The sequence below is a fragment of the Oryzias melastigma genome, linkage group LG23 (genome assembly GCF_002922805.2).
Source record: "Oryzias melastigma strain HK-1 linkage group LG23, ASM292280v2, whole genome shotgun sequence".
Classification (NCBI taxonomy): domain Eukaryota; kingdom Metazoa; phylum Chordata; class Actinopteri; order Beloniformes; family Adrianichthyidae; genus Oryzias; species Oryzias melastigma.
In genome coordinates, this window is record NC_050534.1 from 490,441 (window position 1) to 503,062 (window position 12,622).

Below are 12,622 nucleotides of genomic sequence, written 5' to 3' on the forward strand. Positions count from 1 at the left end.
AAGGTATTTGGGGGTGTGCGCGTGTGTGTGTGGGTGTGTGTGTGTGTGGGTGTGTGTGTGCGGAAACAGGAACCTCTCCTGGTGAGCAGGAAGAAGATGACGTCAGCTGTCATTTTGTGTGTGTGTGTCTGTGTGTGTGTAAAGCGTTACAATATTTAATGGCGCGCGTGCGTGTGAGTCAATGTGTGTCTGTGCATGAGTGCGAAATTTGGTTTGTGGCGCAAAGGTCTGCGCACAAGAAAAACATGCCAATGTGAGTCCTCGCTGGCCCCGCGCGCGTGGAAAGTTGTTTAAGGGGTGTGTTTATGGGAAATAGAGATTTTGCGTGCGTGTGCGTGTGTTTACACAGACGGGAATACTGCGCCAGAGGAAGTGCGCCCGTTCCCCGTCTGCGCGTCCCGATTTCCTGCTCTGAGTCAGGAGAGAGAGGAGCCTCGGATCCGCTTTCAGACTGCGGGACGGCAGCAGCATGGAGCCGCAGCGCCGCGCGCACACCCCGCATCTATAAAGAAACGCGCACACCCCGAGCGCGCAGACGGACAGAGGAGCTGCGGCCGTCCACTGACGGGTAGGTGCCATGTTCCCTTCACTCTCAAACTTTCTGAAGTTTTGCGCATGTCTGCAAACTCGCGCGCACGGAAAAGGTCCGCGCATCCTTCTTTCATCTCCCTCACAGTTTTACTGCTGAAAAACGTCAAGAGAAAATAAATGTTTGGGTTGGTTAAAGTCGTGCGTAAAACGAGAAAAGCTGTGCGTAAAAGGCGCTGAAGTTGCGCCTCTAACGCTTTTAAATACTTATAATTACCCCTCCCCCTTTTCCGAGTTGTAGTTGTGGGGGAAATTGACTAGAAATAAGTCATCGGAGCAACTCCAGTGTCAAAGAAAGTGGCCGTGGCTCCTTTAAAACCCCTCTAGTAGACTTTCTGGTTTGTCTGGACCTCGCAGACTAATTGCCATGCGCTTCCGGATTGAAGCTGGCAGCAGACAACATCTTGAAAATGAGTCACTGTTGCAAAAACAAAGAAGTGTTTGAGCTCCAGCAGAACCTCTCTGCTGCTAGACTGACCAAACGAAGAGGAATCGCCAGCCTGGAGGAGACGTGTGGCCTTTGTGCGGTTCTGTCTTGCAGAGGAAGAATTTTTGACTAATTTGAACTGAATACAAACTTTACAACAAGTGGAGCTTTACAGAGAACACAGATGTGCAAATCTGCTTTTATTCTGAAATCCGTTAAACAAACATTTCCCCCTCAACTTTTGACTGATCAGAATGTGACATCAGGCCGTAGACGTAGCTGTGTGCTCTAACCAAAACACTGCTACATCTGTGAGCTGTTAACAAGAACAGAGCTTAACACAAGCAGAGACACATGCACAACGTGTGTGTCTCTGATGTGCATGTGTGCTTCCCGTTGACAGGAAGTCCTGGAGAGCCTCTCTCCGGGAATGACGCCCCTGAAGCTGAATGACAGGAAGTCCTCCTTTAGACAGACTCAGATCACTGCGGCTCCTCCATCACCTCACACACCTTTGCAGGAAATGGGAAGCAGGAGCGCAGCGAGTTGTGTACCTGCACATGTTGAGGGGTCATTGTTCCTACTTTCCCCGTTTCTGCTGGTGGGCTTCCGTTTAAACAGGCACAGAAATCCCCTTCATGGTTAATAAAGCAGCAGTAGATTCATTTGGGTTTTCTCAAAGGCAGGATGCTTTTAAAGCATCATATTTTTAGCACCATGTTGCACGGAGAGCACGCCACGCCGCAGACAGGAGCCGTTCTGTGAGAGGACACAGGAAGCAGACACTCCCAGACAGTCAGCGGTTTCAGGTAAACACACGGCTGAAGATCATGCTTGTCTTGGCAAAAAAAGGGTCACTGACCACATCCTGAGAGATCACCATGGAAACATCTGAGAACCATTCTCTGGTGTCTCTGGGTCACACATGAGCAAAACCAAACGGAGCGGCACAGATATAAATGTGAAACACGCAACGACACCGAACTCTGTTTTGACATAGTTAACTTTCTTTTTTTTTAATGAGCTGTAACAACGTGGAACTTAGGTCAAGGAGCATATCTGTTTAGGAAATGATCATACCATCTGCTCAGAACTTGTGTGAGGAAGTAGCAAAACCACAAGCCTGCACACGCAGCTGCAGTCAGCCTGCATGTGCAGACAGGACCATCTGCAGCTGCTGAGGTCACCCCCCCCCACAATCCTGCATGAAGAGTAAACAAATAAGAAGGAGTTTGTTTACTGAACGTTTGAAGTTTTTCAACCTCAAACAAAGAAATCCCACTTTTAAAGCATTTCTTGATTTGGATCAATTTGTGAAAGTTTTTTTATTTTCTTTGTTTTCTGTTTTTACAGACACTAGATGGCAGTGTAATTCCTTTAGTTGTAGCTGGAGCTGACTTAGCCCGTCATTCTGCTAAAAGAAGTACCTTTGCTCCTCAGAATTCTTCAAAATTCATTTTATAACATTTTGTAGGATGTAGTAGTTTACACATTTAATTATTCAAAATGAGTAGTGGTCAATCTAAGGGGAGTATTTAATTTTTTACATCTTTTGAAAGTTTATTATCGTCACAATTTATCTCTGCTGTTACCAAAACTCAAGTATCATTTGAAAACTATAATTTAAAGAAAACACACAATGTTTCCTGTAAAGCAGGTAAGTCAAAGTCGAGGCCCAGGGGTCGGATCCGGCCCTCCGGGTAATTCTATCCGGCCCTCCAGATCATTTTATGTTATTGTTATTAATGTCCCGATGTTATCTTGTACTTATTTATAACTTGTATAATTTTGACAAAATATATTTTTATGGAGAGTAAAATATCAAAGTTATTTAAGGTTTAAGTTGATTTATTCTGTAATAATATTCCTGCATTTTTATCAATCATAATTATGTTAAAAAGTTAAAGTTTTAAAGTGTTAAAAAAATTGTCATTCTTCTAGCTTTTTGGACTATTTTGGCATTTACTAAGATTTTTTAGGCTATTTTGGAGTTCAGCTAATATTTCAGCTACATGCTAGCTGTTTTGGCTAACCTATGTTTTTTTTTTTTATTACATTTTTTTAGGTTAATTTGACATTTAGGTAATATTTTAGCTGGCTATCAGCTTCAGCTATTTTAATCCAAAGGTTTGGAACGCATTTCTCTGAGTGATCAGACAACTAATGTGAGACTGATGTGAAAATACATTTGATTTTCTTTATTTTTCAAGAAGCAGTGGAACAATCTGAGCAAATATGAAGTAACAGCAATGAGAACGGTTGATTGGAGAACTCAATCATTCCTAATTATGATTAATGAAAGTGATCTCAGATAACAGCTAAATTAATAAAATACAAGCCATCACGTAAACTAGTTATTATTCATTCATTTGCTATATCTTTTGAGTCATTTCATCCTATTCTTTTAATGATTATTAAAAGTCATCGCAGGAGATTTTAGCATAAAATTAGCAACTGCGCTAAACTGAGCCGTTTTGCATTTATGCTAGTAGCATGAGCACATGGAGTCGTTTGAGAGATTTAAATAAATATTTTCATTTTCAAATCAAGACATATTTTCTGGAAAATACTTTGGGTAACAGGAATGACATTTTAGATTGACCATCTATGACTTTGCTAATAGTTCTTTAAATAAAATTAAATGACATGACTTACCTTTGATCTCGCCATGACCTGATTTGACCTAAATGACCTGACTCCCTGCAGAAAATGATGTTTCAGAGTGGAAACGTGTTGGGGTGACAGCAATGAGTTAAAACTAAAATAGGAATTTTAACCAAAATATAGTGATATTTTTGTAAAACTTTTGTTTTACAAGTGTAGATGTAATATAGAGCAAAACTTAAAAGCAAAAGAAATCTGAACAGAATTTCTGAAGAGTGTTCTTGTGGTTCTCAGATTCATGTTTTGTCTCCTTTGTTTGAATCCGCTGATCCAGATCCCCAGAACATTCATCACGATGGAAAGCTCCATCACCCTCTGGCAGTTCCTGCTGCAGCTCCTGCTGGACCAGAGCCACAAACATCTCATCTGCTGGACGTCCACAGACGGCGAGTTCAAGCTGCTCAAATCAGAGGAGGTGGCCAAGCTGTGGGGACTGCGCAAGAACAAGACCAACATGAACTACGACAAGCTGAGCAGAGCGCTGCGCTACTACTACGACAAGGTAGGCCGAGCTTTAGAGGGGAACACACCACGAGTTCACACGTTTGAAGTCCTCTTCTTTTCCCTCTGCAGAACATCATTAAGAAGGTGAACGGGCAAAAGTTTGTCTACAAGTTTGTGTCTCTCCCGGAGATCCTGAAGATGGAGCCCACGGCGGTGGAGTCTGGCCGCCGCAGCACGGAGAGCGCCGGAGCGTCTTCAGAACCCGAGCTGGAAGACGAGGACGGACGGCAGAGGAACCAGTACCTCCGCTCCGGCCTGTTCTCCTCTTTCCCTGTCTGCACCTCGCAGCTGCACATGGAACAACCGCGACCAATCAAGTCAGAGCCCAGATCTGATCGCCATGACGACAGCTCTTCGGTTATCCGGTTCGTGACCAACGGTGGCCGCTCCTCCACCCCGCCCCCCTCCTCTAACTCCTCTAGGCCGTCTTCTCAGCTCTCTTCCTCCCCTGTACAAAGCCCCGCCCACATGGGGGTGATGGGGCGGAGCCAGAGCGCTGATGCAGATGATTCTGAGATGATTCCTCTGAATCTGTCGTCCGGTCAGAGGGAGAGGCTAAAGACCACCTCAGCGTCAGAGAGAAGGGGGCTGGCTCACAGCACGCCACTGAAAGGCAGAAAACCTAAAGGACTGGAAATCCCCGCCTCCTCGCTCCTCCTCACAGGAAGTGACCTCGTCTCCATCGCCCTCAACAGCCCGGCTCTGCCTTCTGGCTCCATGACCCCCGCCTTCCTCACTGCGCAGGTACACATCTACCTGTCCACATCAGCTTTCACTTACACATGGGGGGTGGGGGGGCACAAAGAGGTGGAAAGAGAGGAGGAGGAGGAGGAGGAGGAAGAGGAGGTCTGTAAGTGAAGCCATATGTTCCTGACGCTCCTGATTCTCCAGCAGCAATTCCGACCAAAACAGGATAGCCTGACTACATTCAGGCATTCAGCTGATGCTCTTCCAGATAGAGTCATCAGACGCCGCCGTGCGTAAATCAGACGCCGCCGTGGATAAATCACAGATGGAAAGAGATGAAGACTGAACAGGACGTTTCTCAGCACATTCATGTTCCTGCAGCTCGGTGAACAAAATCAATAGAGGTTTTTGATCATTTCTGAGCACTTTTCTCTTCACTGGTAAAAGCCCATGTCCCGTCTCATGCATGGTGCCCCAGTTTGTAATAATAACATAATGTCAATAATAATATGAGGTTATTTAGAAAAACACACGATGGGTAAAAAGGCCAGAATTAGCCAAATGCTAGTTTTCATCTGTAGTCCCCAAACCATGAGGTAAAAAGGGAAAAAAGTGCACAAATACATTAATTATACAGTACAAAATCATGTGAAGCTTCGTTCACATCATCCTTCGGAAGAAACCACTTCCACTGAAAGGTCAACATAAACGGACGTAAGCGTACATAAGCATAAATATACGTTAGCGCACGTTTAAGCGCCACTTCCAATAAAAGGTCTACGTAAACGTTTGTAAAGGTACATAAAGGTGCGTTCAAGTGAAAACTTCCTAAAGAAAGTCTACGTAAACAAGCATAAATGTATGTAATTCTGGGTTTGAGTTACCACTTCCCATAGAAGGTCTACGTGAAAATACGTGAAGGTACTTGAGCATACGTAAACGAGCATAAACGTACGCAAATGCGTGTTCAAGCTACCCCTTCCAATAGAAGGTCTGTGTAAACGTAAGAAAACGTACACAAACGTGCAATTAAGGAATCGCCTGCTATAGAAAGTCTGCGTGAAAGTACGTAAAGGTACATGAGCTTAAGTAAACAAGCATAAATTTATATAAAAACGTGTTCAAGCGACCACTTCCTATAGTAGGTCTACGTAAATACATAAGTGTATGAAAGGGTACGTTAACATACGTTTACCCAACCACTTCCTATAAAAGGTCTACGTAAACTTACATAAACGTACGTTAAAGCATGCAAAGGTGCGTTCAAGTGAGTCCTTCCTAAAGAAGGTCTACGTAGACGTACGTAAAAGTCTGCATGCGTATGTAAATGGACGTTTTGGTTTCTGTGTTCAAAACTTCCACGTTCACACGTCGCTGCCCAAGTTTCAACGATTGTTTTCAGGCTCTACGTACAAAGCGTGCGTCCACTGAACGAGCGTTGCCAGTGTCCATTGTCACTTTTTAATGGACACTCTGCAGCCAATCAGAATCCAGTGGTTTAACACAAACATACTTTACAATTAAGATCAAATACATGTAATCTCAGTATGAAAACAGGCTGATCGTTTACTGTTGAACCACATTTTCAATGTTTTAGTGAAGACCTTGTATGTTGAGAGTCATTTATTCTCTCGAGTAGTCATGCTCCTACTGACCTGACTGCATAAAGGCAAATATGAAATGTGTTTTGGCTGGTTAAAGGTCAAAACCAAACCCACCACAAACTGATCCTGGAGTTCAGTGAAGCAGCAGCAGATGATGTTGGAGGTGCAGCTATGATGTGACTCCTCAGTGACTAACAGATGACAGAAATTTGATCATACAACTAAAAATCTGACCTCAGACTGGTTACATGCAGACTCGGTTAGATCATGGTTAAAGTCCTAAGGCTACCAATGTTAGCCTTAAGCGCCCTTCTGAGCACGACCTGTAGTTTTTGGTTGAGTACCGAACATTTCTCCTCTGATTTTCTGTCTTCTCTACCTTTAGACCCCGTCTGGTCTGCTCCTCACTCCCAGCCCTTTACTCTCAAGTATCCAGTTCTGGTCGGGTTTGAGCCCAGTGGGACCACTCAGCCCCGCCCAACTCCAAAACCACGCCCAACTTTTCCAGGTAAGATTATTTAATCGCTTTGCTAAGTGTACTAGCACCTCCTGGTAATCTCCAACCCGATCAGAACAAATCTTAGTCTGTCTGGACACCAACAGGAATCCAGAATCTGAAACTAGAGTGTAAAAAATAGAGAGCATGGATGAAGCCGACCTCTACACTGCAAAACAGTCTATTGTTCTGAATGAAAAAGAGGAAAACTCTTTATATTGATCAATACTCCAATGTTATCAATACATTTTTACAAAGCAGATCAGACGTGTTTCTGATGAGTATGGATCTGTAACGAACATTCTTTGGCCGCGGTGGTAGGGAGGGACCGAAATGGGGGTGTGGTCACTGGTGTGCATCCGGTGCCCACCCCCAGGAATAAGGGGGAACACTGTACGTTTAGAATTTATCATTCTTTGCAAGAAAATTGCAGGGAGTGAAGGAGAATCCAGATGAAAAGAGGAAAAAACTTTCTGTTTGGATCTTGAGTCGGGAAAAATGCTGGTCGGACACTTCCTGTTGTCGTAAAACCTAAATGCTGATCAATGGGTTACATTGGGGGAGTTAGACTCAACCGCACAACGGACCAAAATCCAAAACACACCTTAGGTCGCGGGTCGAACAGGATAAATATTTATTGAACACTCTAAAACTACATTCTTAAAATTGTAACTTTGTAACATAATTATGAACTAGATATGTAGCATTACCTGTGATAATGCTAGTGTGAATGCTGTAAGCTGAGTTTGGCCGCTGAAGATGATAGTGCTGATAGCTGAAGATGATAGTGCTGATAGCTGAAGATGATAGTGCTGATAGCTGAAGATGATAGTGCTGATAGATGAAGATGCTGAAATTGATAGCTGAAATCACTGAAGCTGATAGCCAACTAAAATATTAGCTAAATGCCAAATTAGCATAAAAAACTAAAACAAGAACCTAAGTTTGCCAATATGACTAACATGTAGCTTAAGAAATAACTAAACGTCAAAATATCCTAAAAAATAAAAATAAAAAAACTTATGTTAGCCAAAACAGCTAGCATGTCGTTGAGATATTAGCTAAACTCCAAATTAGCATAAAAAATCTTAGTAAATGCCAATATAGTCCTGAAAGCTAGAAGAATGCTTTAAAACTTTAAAACTGTAACCTTTTAATATAATTATGAATAATTAAAAAGGCAGGAATATTATTCCAGAATAAATCAACTTTAACCTTAAATAACTTTCAAGATTTTACTCTCCATATAAATATATTTTGTCAAAATTATCCAAGTTATAAATAAGCACAAGATAACATCAGGTCATTAATAACAATAAAATAAAATGATCTGGAGGGCTGGATAGAATTACCTGGAGGGCCGGATCCGGCCCCCGGGCCTTGACTTTGACACATGTGGAGCTCTGCCCTCATGGCTCCGGTCCGGTCTGGACCACTCAGTGGAAACGAGGCTTTAGGTTGTTTCCATGAATAGTAGAAGGCAATTCAAAGCTTCCTTTATGCCTTAGACACAGCTGCCCTTTCGTGCGGAGACGGCCGTCTGTGGTTGAAATACAGGGAAACAGGACAAAGTACACAGGTGAAGTACGTGAGACACAGGTGTGTCGTACGGATTCAGCATTTTTCAACCCCCCAAACTCTGTTCATCGTGCAAGGGGCCCTCTAGTGCAGTTCACAGGATAAGTGTGTGCTTCTTGCATGAAGCCGGACTGTTAGAATTTAGAAAATTAGACAATCAGGATGTAGTTTGTGGGACCCTGTACAGCTACTAACGTATTACTTGAACACCCCACGTCAGAAAGATTTCTGCGTGATCAATAATAGACCCCACATACAATTAGATTGAGGTGTAAGGTCATCGTATACCACCATCACCCAAACGGCATAATGAATGATGATGGTACGTTCTATTTTCTGACCTCCTTTAAGATGCAAGGCACGGCTACGCTCCTCTTAAGATGCGACCCTCCACGGTTCAACCCTCTGTGGGGGTTTAACTCCTGATTTTCTCCGTTTACAACCACCTTCTCAACTGGTCTTAATTCCAACTCTGGATCACTACAACTCACCAACACAGAGAAAGTTTGGAATTCAAAAATCACAAATGACAGTTTTCTACAGATTCATCTGAAATATTGTCTGTGTGTAACTCTACAGCTGGTTTTAACTGCACATTTCCCTCTAGAAGCTTTTCTCCATTGCACTGTGCGTGATGTTTGTGTAGGTGTGATCCACCGTGTGCCAGGGTCTCAAAATAAGCTGCAGATGTTTCTGCTCTGCTGTGGAGGAAAAGGGGGCAACTTCCTGTTGGCTGGGTCCTGGAGGGAGACGGTTGGTCGGTCCGAGAGCCCTCCCACCAGCTTGAAAAAGGAGCACATTCAGACTCTGAAGTGCTCATAGCGTAACATAATCTCTGCAGCATGGACGGCCAGGATAGATCACAGATGTTTCACACCCCTTACATTTACGGCTGAAGTGAAAGCGTGAAGCTGCTTTGGCACCGCCGACCAAAGGCTTCAGGGACGTCAGCTGAACAACTTTTGATAAAATGTAAAAAAATAAATAAATAAAAAGTGCAGAAAGGTGATATTTTATTATGTAAAGTTTGAGTGCAACATTTTATCACACGGAATAGTTCTGAGGGTTCCTTTTCATTTCTATCCCAGCAGAAGACTCCTGTTTGTGTTTCCACAAGGAGTTTTTTTCAGGTATTCTGGATTCCACATTCACTCAAAATAACAAAAAACTGAATCCATCTCAAAGTCTCCCTGGAAAAATAACATCAAATTATAATTGTTTGTGTTTTTTTAATGATATTTATTGAACATCAAATAAATCTAAACAGTAAGTAGTCTGTACAAAATCAATCACTAATGTCATCTTTCAGAAAGGATTACTGCATACAGAAAGGTAATGTGACATGGCAAACAAATAATTACAAATATTAGAAAAAATGAATACTTAGGCATTAACAAAAAAGAAATGAATTCACAAGATAGGGAATTATTCATTAAAACAAAAGGTCCAAAATGTTCCAGTTTTACATGCCTTGGTTGTATTAATATTTTTGAGATATTCATAAAATTGTCAGAACGCTATGATAAATCCTTTGAATCTAGGAGTTGTTTTTCTTACTTTACACTTGTGTATGTAAAATTTAGATTAGAGGTGTTTCAAATTTATACTACTTTCTACCTTTTTAATATTCAAATTGTGAGAATGTATCATAATATTAATGTTTAATTTAGTAAAATATCGATATTGCGATATATCGCGATATTTAGTCCTGCTATCGATTCTCGATGGGTTCTCGCCAAGTATCGATATTATATTTTCATTTGAAGAGACTGTCGCGCTGAGCGTCTGAGTCGTTTGACGGAACTGTTGAGCAGCTGGTCGGACATTTAATAGCGATGCACGCGCTTCATTCAGGAAAAAGCACCGACGAGATACAGGCTCGGTGACACGTGTCACTACCCGATCCCTTTCCCTAACCACGCCCTAATCATGCGCATATGAATTACATCACTTCCTGTTTACACTTAGCTGGGTTAGGCTCCGGCACCCCCACGACCCCAAAAGGGAAAAACCGGACAAGAAGATGAATGAATATTAGCCAAGACAGCTAGCATGTAGCTGAAATATTAGCTAAACTTAGAAACAGTCTAAAATAATTTAGTAAATGCCAAAATAGTCCAAAAAGCTAGCAGAATGACCATTTTTCAAACTTCAAAACTGTAACTTTTTAACATAATTATGAATAATAAAAAAGCAGGAATATTATTCCAGAATAAATCAACTTAAACCTTAATATTTCAATACTTTACTCTCCATAAAAACATATTTTGTCAAAATTATATTTTGTATATTACTTAATTATATTATATTAAGTTAGAAATAAGCAGGAGATAACATCAAGTCATTAATAACAATAAAATAAAATGATCTGAAGGGCCGATCCGGCTTTGACATGTGATCTACATGCTAAAAATTCTGGTTCTTTATTCCTTATATTTCACAGAAGAGGTTGTTCTAATGGGGTATAATTTGACATTTTTTAAATCTAAACAAATATGTCATATATTCAGTAAACCTTTACAAAAAAGTTTGAAAGTGAAAGACTCTTTGGGCTGTTGTTTGTCTTTGCAAGAGCCTCAAAGGCCATAGAACAAAATTAAATTTAATATATTTTGCAATGTAATATGACTTTGCTTAAGACAAAATTTACAGACTTTTTAATTCATAGTTCTGAAGACCATAAAAATTCCAACATCCAGAGGTCTGGAAATCAGCCAGAAGTCTCTGCGAAAATCCAGTGCGCATCGATGCTCACCAGATTGGTGAAAATAGACCACAATGCACTGCGTTTGAACTCCTTGTCATTTGAAAAAAATATTAAGTCTCATTTTTTAATTGACCAGTTTTTCATTTTCAGAATACAGAGGATTCATAAGAGGTCTTCATATTTGGCATAAAAAAGCTTGTGTCCGAATCACGTTAAAATCCAACTCATTAGATAATCCTGCACTGTTTAGTCTTTAAGAGTTGGGGAGTAGTGAAGGAATTTGGATGTAGCCCATTCTTAACTGTTGTATCTTTCACATTTTTCCTTACAGTTTCCATCCCTGATGAATGGACCCTTAACCATTCCTCTGTCCAGTGGAGAGGCGTCTTCTTCCCTGCTCCTGTCCTCCAGCTCCTCCAAGTCCTGATTCAAGCCTGAGCTTGAAGATCAAACTGGATCCAAAGATGCTACATCAGCACTGACCAAAGGACAAAAAAACAACATGAAACTACAGTGAACTTGAACTTCTACCAAATCCAATTAGACTTTGATCTGAGACTTTTATATTTGTAGGAGAAGGAACTGGAGCTTCTCTCTGTTTTCATCGTGTGTTAACTTCAGGGTTGTGTTTAAATGCAATAAGACTGACTTGCATTTACCTCGTGAAGTTTTTCATCTCTTTTTATACTTTGTTTGATCCTGCTCATGACGTTGTCTGTATAAAAATAGCTCGGGATTCTCATGTTTTTTTGGCATCTTTCCCTCAGTTTACTAACCGCAGGATCCACATCGTGATCTCATCCAGCAAGAAGGTTTCACATAAGAAAACCACAATGGTGGAAGATATGAGGTCTTGAGACGCCAACATCTGAGGATTAAACTTTGGTTTAGTGTTGGAGGGTAAAAAAAGTCTAACTTTTGTTCTGCTAGCTTAACTTTTGTTAGGCTAGCTTAACGTTTGTTAGGTAGCTTAACGTTTGTTGCGCTAGCTTAGCTTTTGTTGTGCTAGCCTAACTGTTGTTGTCCTAGAACAACTTATTTCTGCTAGATTGACTTTTGTTCTGGTAGGTTAACTTTTGTTTTGCTAGCATAACTTTTATTCTGCTGTCTTAACTTTTATTCTTCTATCTTAACTTTTATTCTGCTATCTTAACTTTTGTTCTGCTAGGCTAACTTTTGTTCTGGTAGCTTAACTTTTGTTTTGCTGGCCTAACTTTTGTTGCGCTAGCATAACTTTTGTTCTGCTATCTTAACTTTTGTTTGCTATGTTAACTGTTGTTGTGCTGGCCTAACTTTTTTTTGCCAGCATAACTTTTGTTCTGCTAGCTTAACTTTTTTGCGCTAGCATGAGGTTATCATAGCTCTTG

At 41.2% G+C, this 12,622-nt stretch overlaps 1 protein-coding gene across 2 annotated transcripts; it reads left to right on the plus strand.

Moving 5' to 3' along the window:
- Positions 1–27: 27 nt before the first annotated feature.
- On the plus strand, positions 28–11,997 carry LOC112160230 (ETS domain-containing protein Elk-3). 2 transcript variants are annotated; one of them, XM_024294628.2, is made up of 5 exons: positions 28–568; positions 3,954–4,181; positions 4,253–4,927; positions 6,860–6,982; positions 11,587–11,997. In XM_024294628.2, exons 2-5 carry the CDS (start codon positions 3,975–3,977, stop codon positions 11,680–11,682), a joined length of 1,101 nt encoding a protein of 366 aa, XP_024150396.1. In that variant the 5' UTR covers positions 28–568; positions 3,954–3,974; the 3' UTR covers positions 11,683–11,997. The 2 variants fall into 2 exon arrangements, with proteins under 2 accessions (XP_024150396.1, XP_024150395.1); XM_024294627.2 differs by lacking the exon at positions 28–568 and having other exon boundaries at positions 3,885–4,181.
- Positions 11,998–12,622: the final 625 nt, after the last annotated feature.